Below are 22,644 nucleotides of genomic sequence, written 5' to 3' on the forward strand. Positions count from 1 at the left end.
CAGGCTCCTCCGCCTCATAGATTTCGTTCTATTTTCAGTCTGCCATGAAATTTGTGACATGAACTGGGCAGCAGAAGGCGGGGAAGGTGGATCAGTAGGCTGTTTTCTTTCATTGATGAGCCCAACATCTCGCAGAGGGAGGCATTAGAGCAGAGCAGCGCAGACCCCAACCAGCATATTGGGCATGGAAAATCCATTGGATCTCTCAGTGAGAGATTTATGCCACTCTCCGAATTATGCTTTGTTTACCTTGAAAAAGTTTCATCGTTGATTTTTCTCTATTTTTAGTTGCCCCTATACCACACTTGTATATATACACAGACGATGCTAGCTAGTCTAGCTGCTGTAGCTATGTTTTTTTGGCTTAATTAAAATCTGTGGGCTTTTGGCTTTTATTCGTTGGCCAAACTTTTGCGCATTTGAATTTAGGTTTTCTGCTTTCTATTACGTTAAATTTTGTGTTATTTATAAAAACGACTTTTTTATATTTATGATTTATCTTGCGTTATGTGATTTATAAGATATATCCGTCAACGGCAATATTTTATTTAGAGACTGCGAAAAAATCAATTTTCATTGGATGTGCGCAAAGAAATTGGCTTGGAAATTATAAATAATTCGAGCTAAGGAAATTTATTTGCTTGGATGCTCTATAAGTTCTTTATTTCTAACATTTTCTCTCCTCATATAATAAATTTAATAAATTAATATAATTTTATTTTAAAAGTTTTTTTGTTTCTTTACATTTTCTCTGTTGCTTCTCATTTCTTCGCTGTCTTTTTATCTTCTAGTCTTACTATTTAAACATCTTTTAACTTTACCTTCTAAGTTATTCAGATTATAATTCCGAACTAGTTAATGCATCAGCATCCATTGGATCTCTTCGCCTCTCGACTTTCTTCTTGTGAACTGAGCTCTTTAACTATTTAGAGACGAGTAGTTAACTTGAGCATATCCAATCAGCGGCCACGCCCACGGATCGTACGTGCCACAGCGCCCAAGCAGCTATTGAGTATCGCTTAGTGATGATTGTGAGAATCGTGCCAAGGTCTCAGATTGTGTTCGCTTTAACTACGTGCCTCGTTATCAAGCGGCAAAGCAACAGCTCCGTCTTGAACCGCTGGCCGAACACAATCGGCCTACAATCAGCCAGACAGATAGAGCCAAACAAGTTGTCAAGTGCTGCAGCGCCCACACCGATGCCACAATCGGTGGCCCACGCCACAAATAGTTGACAAACGAAATGCGGCAACTTTTGTTTTACAGCCGCAGCGGGTGTCAACGAGCCGCCTAGCTGATTGCACCTGCCACAGAGGTGGGTCAGCTCGGCTCATTTTCTATTTCATTGCTCCAAGTCGGCGCTGGCTTGTTAATGGTTTCTTGACTCTTGCCACTTGCCGCATTCTTGGCCGGGCTGCAGCAACTGCCTTGCTGGCAGTTGGACTCGGCCTCGATCTTAGCCCATTTTTAGTCACGCTTTGTTCAGCTTTTGGGCTTTTGGGTGTTGATTGATTTTTATAAACAAAACAACGCTAATGGAAAAGTCGGGTGCAACATTCTTTAGCTGATGCTGTGGCTGCTGTTGCTGTTGCTGCTGCTGCTGTTGCTAGCTGATAAACCCGGCTGCTGTCTGCAACAACTTGGTGGCATTTGCCCATATATGTGCCTACGTGCAGCATGTGGCATCCACTGCTGGTGAGGTCGCGCTTCGCTAATATGGAAAATGAAAACAGGAAAAATGCGTTTCAGATGCGTGCAGCAAGTTCTGCTGCCACTGCTGCCGCACTGCTGTGGCATGCAATTCCATTTTCCATTTTCCCCTCTCGAAAACTGTTGAAAGATTTATATTACATCAAGCACTTATCGCACTTACGTCTATAACTCACTTTTTTACTTACAGATTTCTTAAACAAATATTTTAACGACAGCAACTAGAAGACGAAGAAGAAGAAGAAACAGAGGTAGCAGAAACAATAAGAAACAACAACCACAGCAACCACAACGAAGCAAACGCAACAACGACAACAATTAGCACGAAACTTTCTAAAAAAAAAAAAACATTAACTTCACTTCATTTTTACTACTACCGAAACGAACCAACTGCAAACTGCTTCAAAACTAAAACCTGGCACAGATTTCGGCTAATGCAAATTGAGGTGAGTTTTTCCTTTGAATAAGTACATATATACATGTCTATATATAAATGTATATCTTTAAATTATGTATACTGAATTAATTATATTGTTTAATTTATTATTTTATTATTTATTTAAAAGGCTCAAGAATCACAATCATATATATTTATAACACATAATAATGCATGTTTATCACATATATAATGTATATTCATATATATATATAATTTTCGATAATTAATTATATAGATCATGAAATTATTTTGTGGTTTTTGTTAGTCTTTTAAGTTTAGAGATCGACCACACCACAATATGGACAGAAAGACAGACAATATGGACAGACAGACAGTCGAACAGAGCTAGATCGACCTCCTTTGAGGAATAGCTTGGCCACGCCCTTTTCAGCTTGTTATATGCATTTTAGCAAAATCAATATTCTATATATATATATATATAACTGGTAACTTTGTTAATCCAACTTATCTAATGAAGCTAATACAGGGTATATTCCAGTCAAGCTCCCCCTGTTCACTAACATTTCATTTTAGCTGATTACAAAGTGCTACCAAACTGCCATAAAACATAACTAAGTGATGGTAAAAAAATAGGTTTACGAGCTACTCTCCTTCAGTAGTGGCCCGCTCAAACTACCTCAGAAGTAGTTTCGTTTAACGACTGCCCAGCTTTGAATACCCTACAGTTTCGTTAGATATTAAAACAATATAATTTTCATAGAGATAACTTTTCTCTGCTGTTTTTTGTGGGGGGAATTGTGATTCAGCAAATTTGACTGCACGAACTTTGAATAGGCCTCGCAGTGCCTCTCCATGGTTTTTATGGATTTGATATTGTTGTTTTCTTCTTCTTCTTCTTGAAAATTTTTATGCCTCTGCCTCTGGCTCTGCTGCCTCAGACTATTTATGCGAGCGAAATTCTTTCTTTCTTCCATTTTATTTCTTTTCATTTGCTCGCAAACACAAAATAAAAATTGTGGAAATTACATAAAAGGCTCCACATTGGCGCAGTCTACATGACATTCTGTTATCCTTTGGCCGCCCACGCAAATAAACGGGAGTGGAAGCAAAGCAATCAGAGGGTGCTGATAGGCAACTTAAATGATAGACGAGCCAGTGCCCTGTATAGAGTGTGATACGAAGTCTGAAGTCTAATAAGATTTGCAAGCTAAATGAGAGATTGAAAGACATAGATGTATACAGGGTTGTCCATATTCGATTGACCCATCTGGCAGCCCTTTATCTTTTGACAGAGATGCCAGATTGCTCATTAACATACCGTGTATAGCTTTAGTCTAAGTAGACTTTTACCATGAATCAGTATACGCCATGCGAGCGTTTCCTGCATTCTTTCTTGCCTTCTGCTGCTTGTTAGTCTGGCATACCCCATGCTCTGTCTCTCTGGCAAGTTTTTACTTTATGCTGAATCGAATCGCCGTTGTCGTCAAGCACAGCAAAGTGTTAGCTGTGCAGATTCCTTGCTGGCACAGGACTCCTACGCACACGCGCCAACACACACACACACTAACACACACATACACTTTTATATGGCCAGACAAAATGGAGGCTGTGGCGCCAGAAAGTCGCGCCAGTTGAGTTTTTTCATGGCGGCAGCGTTTGCTGAGTTGACTTGACTTGGCTTTGTTAGCTGGGGCTGTGAATACCATATAGAGATATACATATATACATACATACATGCATATATGTATATACATATGATTAAAAGGGTCTTCAGTTAAGTTGTCAACATTTATTTTTTCTTTCTCTACTTTAGCTGCATTTGCTCAGTGCAGACGCTGCTCAAGTGACGTATACTTAATCTAGCTGACTGTAATTAATCAAAGCTAATTAAAACTTCAAGTCAAGATATCCCGCAGCAAGCATACCATTTTGCATAATATATAAATGTATATATTTGTATATAATAGAAAAAAAAATAGTTAGTCCTGCCATTTATACAACTTGGCAGGAGGATGCTGCTGCTCCTGCTCCTGCTCCTGCTGCTGCTGCTTGTTGTTGTATATAAGCAGAGCAGCGCAGCCATTGGTGGTCCTGGCCCACCCATTGGGTGCACAGTTGGTGGTTGTTGTCGCAGTTGCCCAAAAAATATACATATATATATTTGTATGCAAAGGAAAAAAAAAATCGACAAAGTGGCAGCTAGCAACTCCAACCCCCAAAGCTGTTGATCTCTGCACCCATCCCTCTTGCACGTGCAGTCGTTGCCCATAATTCGCTTTCAGCTTGAACGTTTTTTGGCTTGGAGCATGCGCAGCAGAGCTCAGCATCCCAGTTGGTGTTTCGTTCGTTTTTGTACGCCCGTTGATTTTCATATTGCTTACGACTTGTGGCATGAATGATGTTTGCATCAGAAGCGCACGATGTGTCGCCGGCGTAGCACATCATTCTAGGCCTAGCCTCCGATCCGGGCAGGACACAACGCCAGGCGCTGACATCATCATCGAGTCAGACAACAACAGCCAGTTAGCCAGCCAGGCAGCTAGCCAGCCTGTCAGCTAGCCAGCCCAGCATCCAACTCTGCATCTGTTCTTTCAGTTCAAGTTCAAGTGTTGCTTCAAGCAGTTGTCACGCGTCACCGTTTTGTGCCTTTTGTTCTTCAAACTGAAAAAAAAAGAAAACGTTGTTAAGTTATTGTTATTGTTGCCTTTACGCGTGCCTTTTCGTTTTAGTCCTTAACATCAAAGTGCCTTAAAAGTTATAAAAAAAAAAATTATTAAACAAAAATTATTAACTATTAAATTTATTCGCGTTTTTTGGTTGCATTTGTCGTCGTGTGCCTTAGAAATTTAATGCAACATTTTTTGTAGCTCTCTAGATATTTAGGCCCTAGGCTCGAACTCTGCCAATAATTTGCCTTAACTAAAGAAACAAACACCAAATACACCAAATTTGTTAAGATTATATATACACAGAACGTTTTTAACCCTATATATATAGATATATAGATATAGATATATACCGTATACAAACAGTTTTTAGCCGTTATTTGTTATATATAGAGATGAATATTTGAATATATTGAGATTCGTAGTAGTCGCGTTTTTGGAAGCTACTTTTTAAACAGATTTATATAGTTGTAGGGAGTGAGGCTCTCGTGTTAGTCGTTTTCCATTTTGTGTTTTAGTTTTCGCTCTTAACTTATCGGTTCCGTACAATTTCTTGTACAAAAACGTGCTGAACGGGTATCCGTGCCGCCGTTTCAACACCACAAACGTGCCTCAGCTCGATGAGCAGCAGTTGCCGCCGCATTAAGTGGTGTCAGTCGGGCCCTCCGATCGTCGTGCGCTGCCCGTCGTAGTCAACGATTTTTAAAATCCCTTCACACCCGTGCCAAAAAAAAAAAAAAAAACAGCTATATTTTGAAAAATATAAATCAAACAACACACACACTCACACACAACACAACACAATACACGAGTCCTGAGTGCCTTTCGAAAAAACCGAAAAGGAAAAAAAAGAACATAAAATATTACGTAATTTTAAACGAAATTCCTTTAATGAGCTTCAAAATGTGCACGACGAGTAAGTAGAAAATATTCAAATTTAAGGAAACTATACATAAAATATTGAACTATTTTCTTTTTTTCGATTTTTTCTCTTGATTTTACTTTATTTTATTAAAAAAATTAATTTGTCCAAATTTTAATGTATTTTAATAAACATTTTAAAGCCACGTTCCAGCACTAAAGCTGTATGCTACAACACTCTTAATCGCCAGCAAGCACTGTGTATGCAAGCTTAGAGCATTAAGGCTGACTGCTACGGCACGCAGTCATTTTTCGATTTTCAGTAGCCAAGCAAAATGTTTGAGAATTATTTTGCAATTATTCTCTTCTTTAGAAAAATCTATTTTGTATAGATAATAAATTAAATATATATATTTTATAGGGGGAAAAATATATATATAAATAATATATAATATACAAAATTTTCATTAAACGCCATAAATATTAGTAATAAATATTTAGTTTCATTATATTGCTTCATGGCAGCACTTAATAATTCCAAATTGAATCATAAAGAAGAAACACAAATTTGTTATATCCAAAACCCCTATAAACGAGCCAAGACGTAAAATCATAGAGCCTTTTATTGAATTTCAAAACTTTTATCATCAACAAATGAAGAAAGCAACATAACAAGCCCTAGGTTTATGTGTGAATTCCACTAAACAGGCATTCCAAAGTGCACTTGGCTCCGCATTGGGGCAATTAATTAGTGGACCCATAGAAAACTTGGCTGGCCGTAAATTTCATCCATTAGTCGCACAGTAGGACTTCCCCGCAGCGAAAAGTGCTTGCCAATTAGTGTGAGCCAAAGAAGAAGAAGAAGAGTGAGGAACTGAAGTTGGTCAAGTGGCATTTGCATGCGCCAGCTATGAAAATCTGCGGGGAAATCGCAAGTCTTTTGATGCTAGCGCAATTTTATGAGCTGCCATAAAAATGGTTCTGCAATTGAAACCTTAGTAAGCTGTAATTTTAGATGCATTTCTCTTTCCCTTTCTAATATTAGCTATAAATATAGACATATATGTATGTGTATAAATAGCTATCGCCTAGCTGCGTCCCTCTGTTGTTTGTCTTTCAGCTCTATAACATCCCAGTCACATCCTTATACAACGCACTGTCCTTTTATCTGTTTTGCGGCACATTGTTAGTTTTACCCAATCCATCTCTGTCTCTCTCTTTCTCCCTCGCTCTCTCGGTGTGTGTTTATTTTGAGGTTATGTCTCTTTTTGGGGTAGACTTCAGTTAATTGAATTAATGGAGGGTATTGTATTACACATCAAGTACTTCATTCATTCACAAAAAGCTGGCAACGGCGACAAGTGACAAGGGAAATATATATACAACTAGCTCTGTTTATAATACAATATGTGTATAAGTATTTCAATTTTCGGTAACTCTGTTCAAGAGAAGCCAGAAAGTGTTTGGCATATAATTTTTATACACTTTTGTATTAATAGTAAATTCATTTAAATATTATTAATTCATTTATAAATTTATTGTCATCTCAATTCCCATATTAGTAATACATCTACATTTTGCATTAATCTTATATCATATTATTAATATGATCTATCCTCATTTGTAAGCTGAATTATTGCCCTTGCGTAATATTCATATCAGTATTTGTATATTTTCCGATCAAATTAGTTCTTTAAATTAAACCCCATATTATACCTATCTCCCATCATGTCTTTTTTTGATATTCGCAATTTATTTAATCAATCGTTTTTTTTTTGTTCGATTTATCATTATTTGCTTTTATTGCTACAGCTGTCCCTTCCACTTGCAATTCCCTTATCAGCACGTTTCCCTATTTTTTATCTCGAACCCCAAAACAGCAAAATATTTCATGTATCCTGTGGCCAGGCCCTGCGCACGCTCTATTGAAGGTTGCCTTGCCTGGCTGCCTGCCTCCCTCTGCGCAGCGAGCGCGTTTCTCAGTTCGATCAGATTACGCCCTTTGTGGCTTTTTGCAGTTCGCTGCCTTCAGTCGCAGTCGCTGTCGCTGCTGCAGCGCCGCTTAAGCTGCGCAAAACGCTGGCATTTTGCCGGCTGGCGCCACTCGGGCGAGCACTGCACAGAGTCTACAATTGGGAGAGTAACAGCAGAGAGAGAGAGAGAGAGAGCAAACTCTACACGCGCCGCTCTTTTGGGGTTGCTTCAGCTGCTGCACCCTTTGAGTAAACTGAAGCACGCATTGCGCAGGCGGCGCTCTCTCTCTCTCTCTCACTCTCGCTCTCCCTCTGGTTATCTATCTCTTTGTCACCCCAGGCAGACAGCGAAAATGCGCTCGGCAGCGACGTCGACGTCGCAGCATCCCCTAGGCTGGTCCACTTTTGAGGTAACCTTTTTCAGTTACGTGCCAGATTTCGTGGGCAGCAGACGTGCATCCTTCAGCAGAGCTCCACAACAAAACATAGCAGACTCTAGTCAACTCAACATTTTCCATAAAGCCCCGCCATATGGAGCAGTTGACGTTCTGCCAACTGGCCAAAAGTAAAGTTTTGTTTAAACTAGTGTCTGTGTGTGTGCCTCCGATATATACATGTATATATTGTCTCTCTCTGTGTCTGTGTGTGTGTGTGTGTGTCTCTTGTGTACGGCTGACAGCTTTTGCCGGATATTTCAAGTGCTTCCGTATGCCGGGGGATGCGACAACCAAAACATAAGCTGTGCAAAATATCGATTTTTACATAAGAAGAAAAAAGAGCAGAAAAAATAATGAAGAATGCTATATCGTGTACCGGATAGACCAGGCACCAGAGCTGGGGGCGGGGCAGTACGCTGACTGACACACATTGCCCCACAGCAGGATAGAAAATCAATTAGTGGCGGGGCCGTGGGTGTAGCCAGTCGAGCATTAAGTGAATTTAGCTAAAAATCCAGGCATTAATGTCGCATAAAATGGCGCAGCCGACGTCGCTGCTGGCGTTGGCGTCGCCGCAGACGTCGCTGCTTGGCATAATGACAGCAGCAGCGCCAGCGCCAGCGACGGCAACGGCAACGGCAACGGCAACGGCGACAGCGGAGGCGGCGGGGCAGGCTGTGTAAGCAAGTCAACCCCCAGCTACAGTGACCAGGCTTTGATTTGAACACTGAAGTGGGCACACATTGTCTATGTGTGTGTGTGTGTGAGAGTGTGTGTATAGAAGATTTTCATCAGCAGCAGCGCAGCGACATTGTCTGCTTTTTGGGTGGTGGCTGGGCCCCCGGTCCTGTGCTGCCTGATTGCTGTCCCGTTCCGGCTATCTCTTTTGCCTTTTTGGGGGTTGGTTTTGGTCTTTGGTTGAAGGTTTTGCTGTTTTCGGTTGCCGTTTCGGTTTTTGGTTCTTGGTTTTTGGTCTTTGCCCCGAACTACGCTATTTATAACACTTGAATGGCCATTTATTTCATAATTTCGTATTGCATCTCTTCATTGCAGTGCCTTTGACAACATTTTCTACTACACCTAATATATTAAGTTTAAGCCAACGATTAAGACTAGAACGTCGACTGAAACGTAGACGACGCAAATATGTCCACTTTGTCGCTGCGCATACAGCTGGAGGGTGGTCGAGTGACGAAGACCATACAATTCCAACCAAATACCACAGTCTTCGATGCATGCAAAATCATACGCGATAAATTTGCCGAAGCAGTGCAGGGACAACGTAAGTAAACGCTCGATAAGGTCTTCAATCAATTGCTTTATATTCATTATCCTTACAGCTAGCGAATATGGACTCTTCATTTCCGATGAGCAGAACCAGCAGGGCGTTTGGCTAGAAGCCGGACGCACATTGGGCTACTATATACTGCATAATCAGGACACGCTCGAGTATCGGCGAAAGCTGCGCACTCTGCGTGTTCGCATGCTGGATGGCGCCGTCAAGACCATACTGGTCGATGACTCTCAGCCCGTTTCCCAATTGATGGTGGTTATTTGCACCAAGATTGGCATTACCAATCATGAGGAGTATGGATTGGTGCGCGAGGACAATGAGGCGCAGAATGAGAATCTGCCCGATAATAAATTTGCCACGCTGACGCTGAAGCGCAAGTTTACCGAAAAGGATCGCGATGCCAAAATGGAAAGTTTGCGCAAGAAGCTGAAAACCGACGATGAAAGTGAGTTGATAGCGCCATCTATCGACTGGCCACTTGACTAATATTGAATTGTTTGTTGTATTTTCAGTGAACTGGGTTGATGTGGGTCGCACACTGCGCGAACAGGGCATCGATGAGTCGGAGACGGTGCTGTTGCGACGTCGTTTCTTCTTCTCGGATCAGAACATCGATTCGCGTGATCCAGTGCAGCTAAATCTGCTCTATGTGCAGGCCAGGGATGCCATTCTCGATGGCACGCATCCTGTTACACAGGATAAAGGTGAGTTGTGCTGGAAAATTGTATGTTTAGCCTTATAAATTCTGATTTGTTGTTCTCTTCATTAGCTTGTGAATTTGCTGGCATTCAGGTGCACATACAATTCGGACCGTACAACGAGGCCAAGCATAAGCCCGGCTTCTTGGAGTAAGTGCAGCGCTTGAATCCTTTCTCTAGTAGTCCTTCATTATGTTCAATTCTTTACCTCCTCTACTCAGCTTGAAGGACTTCCTGCCCCAGTCTTATGTGCGCGTGAAGAACATTGAGAAGAAAATCTTTGCGGAGCATAAGAAACATTACGAACTAACGGAAATCGACGCCAAAGTTCTGTACACCAAGACCGCTCGGGAGTTGCCCACATATGGCGTTACCTTCTTCCTGGTCAAGGAGAAGATGAATGGCAAGAATAAGCTAGTGCCGCGCCTCCTGGGCGTTACCAAAGATTCTGTGCTGCGTCTGGATGAACGCACCAAGGAGATCCTAGTCTCCTGGCCATTGACAACAGTTCGTCGCTGGGGCGCCTCACCGAATACTTTCACTTTGGACTTTGGCGACTATGCGAATCAATACTATTCGGTGCAAACGACCGAAGCCGAGCAGATTGTGCAGCTCATTGCGGGCTATATTGATATCATATTGAAGAAGAAACAGACGAAGGATCACTTTGGCATTGAGGGTGACGAGGGCTCCACCATGGTGGAGGAGTCCGTAGCGCCATCCAAGTGAGTGAGACACATATGAGAGGTGTGAGGGCCTTTGATTGTAATTCTTGTTTTCTATTATTCCAGGGCCACCTTCTTGCAACACGAAACGAATCGCGTAGAGAAGCTGAACTTGGAAAGTTTAGCGCATCCGGGCATTATGCGGCCCTATGACGGTAAGTCCACTGAGTTCCATTTGATATATTTAAGATATTTGCACAAAAGCTTTTGCTTTTTTTTATATATATATACACTGCGCGTCATCAGGTTAGCGCCCCCCTTTACACTCAACCTCAAAGCTAAATAAAATCTAAACCAGCAGAGCTCCATCTTTGAAATTTTTTTACATTATACTCCATTTATTTTTCTTTAAAATACAAAAAGAATGGCTACTGTAACAATAAGGATTATTTTTTAAAATTTTTTTTTGTAAAATGTACAAAAAACATGTAACAAAAATTTGGTCATCAGATTAGCGCCCCCTGCGCTAAATTCAATTTATTTAAGTTAATTACCAAAAATAACACCTGTATTTTAAGCTAGTGTTATTTTTAAGTAATATTAGTAGTGCGTAGTGCCGTTTTTTGTTTGAAATTACTTAAAAAATTCGATTAGGAATGGAATTATAAAGTTGTTCAATATTATTCAAGGATATGGTTGATTAAGCGTGTTCAGTACCTTCGATTAACTCTGTCCTTGTACTATAATGCTTTCCGGACTCATATACTTTCCTGACCAACCATCCCCAGACGTTTCCAATGATATTAAGGTCGAGTGAGTATGGTGGCCACTCCATGAGATCAATTTTTTGGCCCTGAATCCAGGACTTCAGGGATCGGGCGGTCTGAATTGGGGCATTATAATGCTGGAAAATCTAATGCCGGTTTTCAGACAGGTTATAAAAATGCGGAACAGCAGTTTTAAACACGATATTATGGTCCTATGCGTTCATGCGCGATGTCAAAAATTGAAGCTTGCAAGTGCTGTAGTAAGATATTGATACCTACACAAATGCCACACCACCCCCCCGGCGCAGCGGCTTGGAAACCGTTCCAAATAATGTTCTTCTATGAGTAGGTCATGGATATAATAATTATATCCATCAGTTCCTTCCAAATTCAATTTTTCTCATCAGAAAAGACAACATGCTGCCATTGGGTAGACCACGTCATATTCGCCCGGCCAAAATTAATGCGTATTTCTTTTCTCAGCATATCGACTGGTGTCTTTTTTTTTACATTCTGTTTCTTTAAGTAATTAACTTTCTTAATTGCTCTTTAGACCGTTGATAAGCTCGTCCTAACACTGATTTTAACCCTAATCTTGGTGGTCGATTCGTGGGAATTCGAAGCTTCTCGAACTAATGCTCTTCTATTTCCTTCTGAAATCACTTGATTATTACCGCTTATATAGTTTTTTCCATAGTTTTCCCTATTTGTAAGAAAATTGCCACTTAGTTTCTGTTTTTTCCTGATTTTTCAGCAATTTTATGGTTGCATAGTCTAGATTCAAAGTATGCCTCAATCTTTGATTTTCAACCAAAGATAAAACTGTTTCTTTACCCATACTATAAATATATTGAATACTTTGAGCTTCACAAAAAATTTGGTGAGTGTAATTGCCAAAATAAGCAAGATAATTACAATTGCATTTGGGGGCGCTAATCTGATGACGCAAAATAAGTGCACACATTTTTTGCGAAAATAGAGAAGGATAGAAAATAAAACATAACGGGTTTTCACTCGCGGTTTTTTTTTGGTATGAGAGACATCTCATATGATGATAATGAAAAAAAAAAAAAACCAAGAAGTTGCGTGCAATAGGCAAAGAGAAAAACGTAAAAGAAAATGAGTGTAAGGGGGGGCGCTAACCTGATGACGCGAAGTGTATATATATATATGTAATATATGCTTTAGCTAACTATTCTATAAAACAGACTATCAAGTATTGTTAGTCCGCAAAAAGTTAGTTGAATAAAAAAAAACTTCTATATAGACTATCTGCCTTATTGCTTTTTGCCTTTTAATTTTTGTGTATGCTTCTGATAATTTTTAATTTCTTATTTTTCGTACACTTTTCGTTTCTCTCTATCGATGTGGCTGACAGGTGAACGCACCTTTACGCAGAACGAAATGCAGACCGTGCAGTATGGCGCCTTTGTTGGCCAGGTGAATCATGCGCATCAACCGCCGACGGTAAGTAGACTAGAGAGATATGAATATAGTCAATTTCATCCAACTTTCATTTCCTGCCATTTTGTCTAAGTTGCCATTGCACCTCTTAACTGAATACATAACCTCAAAGCGCCAAACTTTAGACATCTTAACTGAAACTAACTCGAAAATAAATTCTTTCATCTCTTAACATGCTGCAAACCATTTAGAAAACGGTCATGCCAAGTTTCACAAAGTATGTGGCAAAGCCTTCAATTCCAGTTAAATAGACCTTTATCTAACTGATTTTACTTTCGTGTTATCTTTGGTTATTAGACTAAGGAAGTACGCATTAGTTCTGTGAATCTAACCGAGCCGCAGCGTGCGCTTATTGGTTATATATCCGCCGGACAGGATGTCTTAATTCGCGCCGACGAGGAGCTGCGCACCAAGGTGAATTTTGAGTTAAGGAATATTTGGCTAGATCTCGTTACGAATCTCTGAATCCATTTGCAGGCACCCATTCAGGAGCTGGGCAGTGATTTGCGTTCGATTGAGTGGCGTGAGAATACGCTGGACACCTCCAAGCAGGCAGTCAGCTCTCATGTGGCCACAATGAGTGCCGCCACGGCTCAGATTATAACCGCTTCGCAGCCGGATGAAGTGGACACGGAGGCCATTTCCGCATCGGTGTCTCAAATTGCGCAGACCATACCGGAGGTGACCAAGGAGGTGCGTCTGATTGCTGCCCTCATGGAGAACGACACGAATGGCGATCAGCTGCTGGAGGCAGCACGCAATCTGTGCAATGCCTTTAGTGACCTGCTGAAGGCTGCCGAGCCGGAGAGCAAGGAGCCACCACAGCATTTGATAAATGCCGCCACTCGTGTGGGCGAAGCCACCACGCATGTGTTGAGCACCATTGCCGAGGAGGAGGCACCTGAGAATCGGGATCTGCACGATATGCTGGTGGACCTGGGCAAGGCGGTGGCCAATACCACAGCCGCTTTGGTGCTGCGCGCCAAGAACATTGCCGCCAGCTGTGAGGATGATCAGGCGCGCAATCGCGTCATCGCTGCGGCTAGCCAATGTGCACTGGCCACCAGTCAGCTGGTGGCCTGCGCCAAGGTGGTGGCACCCACTCTGCATAATGCGGCCTGTCGCGAGCAATTGGAGGCGGCGGCCCGGAACGTGGCTCGTGCCGTGAACTCGCTCTGCGAGGTCTGCAACGAGGCGAGCACCGATCCCAAGTTGAAGGCGGATCTGATGGATGCGGCACGCGATGTCTCCAAGAGTCTGCTGGATATGCTGGAGCATGTGAAGCTGAGCACGCGGGAGCATGCGCATCGCACCAGCCAGGAGCTGAGTCCCGTCGAGAATGTCATCATTGGCACCGACGTCTTGGTGTCCACCAATGATCCACAGGAAATGGTGCGTCATGCCCGCACTCTGGGCCAGACCACAGCACAGCTCATCCAGAGCATCAAGGGCGAGGCGGATCAGCAAGAGGATGCGGACATGCAGCGACGTTTGCTGTCGGCCGCCAAGCAGTTGGCCGATGCCACAGCCAAGCTGGTTGAGGCCGCCCGTCTGTGCTCCTCCAATCCCCATGACTCGGACAACCAGAATGCGCTGCGTCGTGCCGCTGAGGAGCTGCGTGAGATTACGACCAGCACGGCCAACACGCCGGCCATGAAGCGAGGACTCATTCAGCGCTTGGAGTACCATTCGAAGCTGGCCGCCTCTGCGGCTACCCAGTGCATCTCGGCGGCCCAGAATGCGGTGCAGCACAGCCAGGACCATCAGACCAAGGAGTCGCTGCTGCAGGATTGCAAACGCGTGGCGGATACCATACCACGATTGGTCACATCGGTGAAGACGACGCGTGCTCAGCCAGACGATGCACATGCACAGCTGAATTTGATTGAGGCCGCCGAGCAGTTCATCGAACCAGCTCTCCAGGTGTCCAAATCTTCACGTGCCCTACGACCGACTGTCACGGATATACCATCGGCTACTCAGCTGTCCAAGAGTGCCTTGCACCTGGGCCAGGCTGTCTCGGAGCTGCATTCGGTGGCTCAGCGTGCGCGCGATGCCTGCGGTGGCCAGGAGCTGGAGTCAGCCTTGGAGGCTGTACGCAAGCTGCATCATGTGCTGGACGACACTCGCCAAGCGGCGCTAGCGGGTCAGCTGCGTCCACTGCCCGGCGAGACGGTGGAGAACACAGCCGACGAGCTGCGCAAGTCCGCCAAGAATGTGGGCATTGCCCTTAGCCAGCTGTTGAGCTCGGTGCTGCAGGGACAACGCCAGTATGCAGGCGCTGCTGGCCGTGACACGGCTCTGGCTCTGGGCGAATTCACGAAGAGCGTGCACGGCGTGGCGGCGACTACACAGAATCCGGCCATCATTGACTGCGCCGACGATGTGGTGACCAGCTCTGCACAGCTGATTGAGCAGGCACAGCGCACGCTGAAGGGCGTCTCTGATCCGCAGGCATTGACCCAGGCGGGACGCGATGTCACGGGCGCCTTGTCCCGCACCGTGGACTGCATACCTGGACAACGTGAGGTGGATGCTGCCCTGCGCAACGTGAGTGATCTCAGCGAGATCTTGTCTGTGAGCGAATTCCCACCATCGAATCGACCGTACGCCGAGCTGCAATCGGAGCTGAAGCAGGTCGCCGAGCAGCTGAGCACCGCTGGCGGACAGATTGTCCAATCGTATGCCAGTCCGGCTCTGCTGGCTGACAGCAGTCAACAATTCGCGGCCAACTACAGGGATCTGTTGTCCGTGAGCATGCAAATGGCCGGACAAGCCCAGACGGATGAGCCCGTGCGCTCTCAGATGATCGACAGCCTGCGCAATGTATCGACGCAGTCGTGCTCGCTGCTCTCCACGGCCAAGTCCATTGCCGCCGATCCCGGCCAGCCGAATGCCAAGAATCTGTTGCTTGCCGCCGCACGCAGCGTGACGGAGAGCATCAATCAGCTGGTGGATGCCAGCATTCAGTCCGCTCCGGGGCAGAAGGAATGCGATAATGCCATACGCAACATTGATGCACTGCGTCGGATGCTCGACTATCCGCACGAGCCGATCAATGAGATGGGCTACTTTGATTGCGTGGAGCAGGCGACGGCCAAGTCACGCAACCTGGGCTATGCCATCTCCGAGATGATCAACAACGCCAAGCAGTCGCAGCACGTGGAGTTCAGTCAGTCGGTGAACAATGTGAATGAGTCGATTCAGGGACTGATGGAGAGCTCCTCGCAGGCGGCCTATCTCATCGGTGTCTCGCATCCCAGCAGTGTGGCCGGGCGTCCAGGAATCATTGATCAGGCACAGCTGACGTGGGCCTATCAGGGCATTCGTCAGCATTGTGACATTGTGAGCAGCGCCCAGTCGGGCAAGCCGCAGATGATCTCGGCCCTGACCGTGATTGCCAAGCACACGAGCTACCTGTGCTCCATTTGCCGGCAGGCGAGCATGAACACCAACAATCCGGTGGCCAAGAATGAGTTTATTGTGCTGGCCAAGCAGGTGGCAACGGCCACATCGGATCTGGTGCAGGACATCAAGGCCATTGAGGATAATCCAACGGGCGGCAATCGGGATCGACTTGTTGAACCGCTGCTGGAGGCTGTCAAGGCAGTGCGTCAATATGCCTCCAGTCCAGAGTTTACATCGGTACCAGCGAAAATCTCAGCGGAAGGTCGCAAGGCCCAGGAGCCGGTCATTCAGGCTGGACGCGGTGTCATCGATGGTGTCGTCGAGATGGTCAAGGCCGCCAAATCGCTGGCTTTGACTCCGGATAATCCGCCAGTGTGGCAGCAGCTGTCCATGCACTCCACACCAGTCTCCGAGTCCGTGAAGCGACTCGTTGATAACATCCGGGACAAAGCTCCAGGACAGGCGCAGTGCGAGCAGGTGCTCCACACCTTGGGCACCTGCACACGTGAGCTGGACAGCTGCGCCTTGGCTGCCAATGCTCAGGGCTTGAGCCGCCGTCGGGACAACAATTTGCATGGCTTCAGTGGACAAACAATGAACGCTGCTGCGGAACTCTTGGATAAATTGGAACCGATTCGCGTGGCCGGAAAGAATAATGCGGAGCAACTGGGCCATGCTGTGGGCGAGATCTCGCGCTACGTTGTGCCCATGGTGAATGGCGCCATTGGCGCCTGTACTCACATCGTGCACAGCCAGCAGCAGATGTCGCTGATCAACCAGACCAAGTCGGTGGTGGAGAGCGCCATTACACTGGTGCAATCGGCCAAGGATTCGGCGGGTAATCCGCGCGCCACACACGCTCATCCACGCCTCGATGAGGCCATCGATGGCACACGGGAGGCCATTCAGGAATTGCAGCAGGCTGTGGAGAAGATCAACGCTGAGACGGGCATCGTCACGGGCCTGATGGAGCAGGTGAATCGTGCGATTACCCGACTGACAGACAAGCGCCAGTCGTTGCTGAACGCCTCCTACTCGGACAGCTTTGTCGACTATCAGACGCGCATGGTGGCCACGGCCAAGGAGATCGCGCGCCTGGGCAACGAAATGAATGCCAAGAGCAGTGTGGAGCCAGCCGTTCTGCCCCAGTTGGCTGTCGAAATGACCCAACACTACCAGCTGCTCACCCAGGATTCGGTGGGTGCCAGCACCACGACCACTTCGCCGGATGTGGCGATGCGCATACGCAGCACCGTCATTGATTTGGGCCGTTCCATCAGCTCGATGATTCAATCGTCGGCGGGCGGCGCTAGTCCCAACGATTCCAGTGCCCAGAAGGAGATTGCACGCAATGCTCGCGAGGTGTCCGAGAAGGTGGCCCAAGTCTTGGCCGCACTCCAAGCTGGCTCTCGCGGCACCCAGGCCTGCATCAATGCGGCACACACTGTCTCGGGCATTATCGGAGATCTGGACACCACTATTATGTTTGCTACAGCCGGCACACTGCACTCGGATGGCGATGGCAGCTTTGCCGATCATCGCGAGCATATTCTGCAAACGGCCAAGGCGCTGGTGGAGGACACCAAGGTGTTGGTCACTGGAGCAGCCGGCACTCAGGATCAGCTGGCGAATGCGGCACAGAATGCTGTCTCAACCATAAGTGAGTAGAGACTGAGAAGATTCCTCTAATCGTTACTTACAAATATTATTCTTTATCTTTAGCCCAACTGGCGGAGGCCGTAAAACGCGGTGCCTGCTCCTTGGGCTCCTCACAGCCCGACTCGCAGGTCATGGTCATCAATGCCGTCAAGGATGTGGCCTCGGCTCTAGGAGATTTGATCAATTGCACGAAATTGGCCTCGGGCAAGCCCATACACGATCCGTCGATGCAGGGCCTCAAGGAAAGCGCCAGGGTAAGTCTTTTCTACCTTCCCTTTAGATCTACCCTCTATGTCTTTTCATCTCTCTCTAGTTTTTTTTTTAATACTTTCACTTTGCTGTAAAGCTTTCGTTGTTGTGGCTTTTTTAATAGTGTATAATATTTATAGTGATTATTTATTTTTGGTAATTTTTTTTTTTAAACTGTAACTGACTTTAATGTGGTTATGGCTTGATTAAAAGATTTCGTTAGTAAAGTTTAAAGTTACAAATGTAAAGATTTCTTAAAAAAAAAAATGAAGGTTTAGAAAAAGTTAAATAAAACTAATCAAATGAGAAAATAATTAAAATTGCCTTCAGCTTGTAAACCCTAAACGGTTAGGGTTTGAGCAATTTGAGTAGCACATATCATACTAGTATTCAATTTTATTTTTATTTGTGTATTATCTTTAGTTATTTTATTAAATGAAAGCTCCCCGTACACCCACACAGACATATAAGCATACATAAATGTTGTTTGTGGCATTTAAAGTACAGAAAAGCTACGCAGCTTAGAACCAAATGATATAATTATTAACTCTGGTCTACTTTGCGAGCGTTTACTGTACCACAAGTAAATACTTAACTGGCTTTGGCACTTACATATAAAATACCACAAAAAACTACTTTTAAGAAATACCCTATATAAATGTACTATTTAATACCAATTTGCTGTTGCTGTCGCCGCTGATGTTTCACTGCACCAAACGAGCTTTTGAAGGCAACTCGTCGCGGCTGCTTCCACTCCAACTCAATCTCAATCTCAATCTGAATCACCTGCTGCCCCTGCTGCTGCTGCTGTTGGCTGTCTCTTTTTGTATATCTCTTAAATGTTATTAATTACTTTCAATGTTTAACCACACAAACACACACATACTCTCTCTGTTTCTGTCTCACACACACACACATGGGTACAATTCGCCCCTTCAACAATATGTTTCGCACCATTTTCTCATCCCGGCGTTGTGTCCAGCTCTAACTCCTTGGTCAAAAACATTCAACAAACACCCAGCCCAGCCACCCTTTCTGCCTGCTGCTCTGCATGTATTTGCCGTGCTCTCGCTCTCACTACAATTGTGTCTCTCTTTGTCGATCCACCACCACCGACACCCACTCACCATTCAAACAACCACCCACATTGTAAAAAGCAAACAAAAAACAAAAAATCCATAAAATTTTGTATATTTTCGTTTTCGTTTTATGCTAATTTGTGCGCGTTCGACGTCTCTGCTCTTCTCTCTCTTCCCATACACACACACATATACGCATACACATACACAAAAAAAAAAATACATTAAAAAAAACAAACAATTCCTCATGAACTGTACAAAATACGCAAATCGTTCTCGAAACAAAAATTGCTCTCTTCATGCGCTGCGCTCGCTGTGGAATGTATATAAATATATATACGCCATCTATCGATTTGAACATGCATCTATATTCAAATTCGATTTCTCGCTATCGATATCGAACACACACACAACTACAATGCAGACGCTTCAAGATGTTTGCCAATCAGCTGCCAGCGCCCAAACAGAAACTAACACACACACACGCCCCCCTCAGCAGCCAGCGACGGCAGCAGCAGTAACAGCAGCGACAGCAAACGGAATCATGAGTCATTAAGTGGGCTGCTGGTAGGGGGCGCCACCCACAACAATTTGGAAACTTGAACGAAATTCTTTCTGCAACATTATAAACATTAATCATTGCACAAGCAAAAAGCCAACATTATTCCAAAACATTTAAAACTTTGTAAAACTTGTAGATGCAATTGGAGAGTCACTTGTGGCCAGCATCAATTGATACACATATACATACATATCTCTATATCTGTCTTGTACGTATATGTGAAGTTGTTATGTAGTATATGAACTAGAAAGAACTTTCTAGCCTTTTTAAAAGTCATTATGGTTTAGCTTTACCTTAAAAAAATAAATGGTCATTCATATGAAATCTAATTTTCAGCTTGAATTTTCGAGAAACTCCATTCGTATATCTGCATATCCATTCAAATTTCTTGCTCTCCATAGCATCTGCAGGTTCTTTACCTTTTTTGTCGATTGTTATAGTCCCTTAATAAATAATTGTTGTCTAGAAGGATGTCTGTTTTATATCATGTCTAATTAAATTTATCAAATAAAGTTTTTTATTACTCGTCAAATCAAGCATCAAAAGTAGTTTCTTAGAATATTATTTAGAGTAGTGCCAAAGCCATGTAGAAGTAGTTTTTTAATTTGTAGATCTATTTTGTATTTCGTAGTCTCAAGAGATTATAGCTAAGCTATTTCTACTATATCACAATATTTATCTATAAAACTTAACATTAATCACAAAACATTTCTGCTCCAAAAAAAAAAAAAAAAAAAAAAAAAAACACTTTGTTATTGGCATTTAGGTGATGGTCCTCAATGTTTCCTCGTTGCTAAAGACCGTCAAAGCTGTGGAGGATGAGCACACGCGCGGCACCCGCGCCATGGAAGCCACCGTGGAGGCCATCTCCCAGGAGATGCGCGTAAGTAACATCAGAGGCTGGTAAAAAAAAACTGTCATTAATCCCGAATTTTCTTTATGAATAGGCCATGCAGACACCTCCGCCAGTGGGCAGCGCCCAGGTGGGACCCGAGGACCTGATACGCGTCACCATGAACGTGACTGCGGCCACGGCAAAGGCTGTTGCCGCGGGCACCTCCAATCTGCAGGCGGATATCGTGGCTGCCGCCAATCTGGGTCGTCGTGCCATATCAGACATGTTGATCGTCTGCCGCTCTGTCGCTTGGAACTGTGCCGAGACGGATGAGCTGCGCGTGCGCACCCTGGAGGCGGGCAGCTCCGTGGCCGAGTCCTATCGGGAGCTGTTGAATGGCATTCTGCACAACTGCAGCGCCGACGATCGCATGCATTTGTCGCGTCGCGTGGCCAAGTGTGTCACAGATCTGGTGGCCATGGCTCGTTTGCTGAAGGGCTCCGATTGGATCGATCCAGAGGATCCCACGGTCATAGCTGAGAATGAGCTGCTCGGCGCCGCAGCCTCCATTGATGCAGCTGCCAAGAAGTTGGCATCGCTGCGGCCACGTCGTCAGGCGGATGTTAAGGTGAGTCTCCCATGATCTCTATACGGCGTATAAAGGCATATAACTCTAGTTTTAATGGTGAATGTGCTATGGTGAATTGAAACTAACTGAACTACCGCTCGCTCGTCTCCACAATCAGCTGTCATCTGTTTAACCAGCCACCAAAATCAACCAAACTACCTATCCACTACCTCATCTAACGATTCCAGTGAGATATGTTTGATATTCTTGGTTGTTACATTCAAAAGTTCACCCAGGAATCAAACATATTATTACTGTGATCGCTTAAACTCTACTAAAAACGAAACTAAAACGAAAATACAAATTGAAACCAAAACAAAATTTTAAAAATAACTAAACTAAAACTCAAATGGTGTTTGCTTATCTATAATGCTAATATAACTAGTTTCCAATTTGATGCCAATAAGACTGCATTTCCTGAGCTAACTCATTTCATACCTATTCACAGATCGAGCTGGATGAGAACATGAAGTTCGACGAGATGATTCTGGAGGCTGCCAAGGGCATCATGGGTGCTTCGGCTGCCCTGGTGCGTGCGGCCAATGCGGCGCAGCGTGAGCTGATTGACCAGGGCAAGGTGGCTCGACGTCCACTCACCAGCTCCGACGACGGCCAGTGGTCGGAGGGTCTCATCTCAGCCGCTCGCCTGGTGGCTGCAGCCACGCACAGTTTGGTCGAGGCTGCGCAGAATTTGGTGCGCGGCGTGGGCACGGAGGAGATGCTGATCTCCACGGCCAAGCAGGTGGCTGCCTCGACTGCACAGTTGCTAATTGCCTGCAAAGTCAAATCGAATCCAAATTCGGAGGCGGGTCGCCGTCTGCAGGCTGCGGGCAATGCCGTTATCAAGTCCACGGACAATTTGGTGCACGCTGCACAGCAGGGCCTGGAGGCCGAGGAGGAGCATTCGCTGAAGATCAACACATCGATGGTGGATGGCATGGCGCAGGAGATTAATGCACGCTCCGCTGTGCTGCGCAAGGAGAAAGAGCTGGAGGAGGCGCGCCAGCGCCTCAAGCATGTGCGACAGGCGCAGCGCTATGCCAAGAATACCCAGGGCTTCACCACAGACGAGAGCGACACGGAATATGCCTATGGCACGCTCAACAGGAGCCAGAACAATGTATGAACAGGTTTCCATTTCCGACTTGAACTTAGATTTTAGACTTTAGACTGCACCAATGAATTGGCATTGTTGAGACTCTCACCTGGTGTCGGTGTAGTTGTTGTAGTTGTAACTGAATCTAACCCTAATCTCTCTAACCAACCAAATGTCTCTTTCTCTTGCTAAC

General features: G+C 44.8%; 1 protein-coding gene across 8 annotated transcripts in view; it reads left to right on the plus strand.

The window, feature by feature from the left end:
- The window catches only part of LOC6581650 (talin-2), a 33,634-nt gene that overhangs the window by 9,897 nt on the left and 1,093 nt on the right, over positions 1 to 22,644 (plus strand). For 2 of the 8 annotated variants that reach the window (XM_032731408.2, XM_044010221.1), the window contains exons 2-15: positions 1,901 to 2,156; positions 9,101 to 9,329; positions 9,388 to 9,786; positions 9,854 to 10,045; positions 10,111 to 10,189; positions 10,261 to 10,764; positions 10,831 to 10,919; positions 12,850 to 12,938; positions 13,233 to 13,349; positions 13,413 to 18,003; positions 18,066 to 18,256; positions 20,659 to 20,775; positions 20,840 to 21,355; positions 21,804 to 22,475. In XM_032731408.2, the coding sequence (XP_032587299.1) occupies positions 9,194 to 9,329; positions 9,388 to 9,786; positions 9,854 to 10,045; positions 10,111 to 10,189; positions 10,261 to 10,764; positions 10,831 to 10,919; positions 12,850 to 12,938; positions 13,233 to 13,349; positions 13,413 to 18,003; positions 18,066 to 18,256; positions 20,659 to 20,775; positions 20,840 to 21,355; positions 21,804 to 22,475 (7,692 nt within the window). In that variant the 5' untranslated portion in view covers positions 1,901 to 2,156; positions 9,101 to 9,193. Of the gene's footprint in view, positions 1 to 1,900; positions 2,157 to 5,542; positions 5,693 to 8,075; positions 8,176 to 9,100; positions 9,330 to 9,387; positions 9,787 to 9,853; positions 10,046 to 10,110; positions 10,190 to 10,260; positions 10,765 to 10,830; positions 10,920 to 12,849; positions 12,939 to 13,126; positions 13,153 to 13,232; positions 13,350 to 13,412; positions 18,004 to 18,065; positions 18,257 to 19,754; positions 20,429 to 20,658; positions 20,776 to 20,839; positions 21,356 to 21,803; positions 22,476 to 22,644 lie in introns of those variants that run through there. The other 6 variants (XM_044010222.1, XM_044010223.1, XM_044010220.1 and 3 more) reach the window with 5 other exon arrangements.

The sequence above is a fragment of the Drosophila mojavensis genome, unplaced genomic scaffold, assembly GCF_018153725.1.
Source record: "Drosophila mojavensis isolate 15081-1352.22 unplaced genomic scaffold, ASM1815372v1 contig_74, whole genome shotgun sequence".
Lineage (NCBI taxonomy): Eukaryota > Metazoa > Arthropoda > Insecta > Diptera > Drosophilidae > Drosophila > Drosophila mojavensis.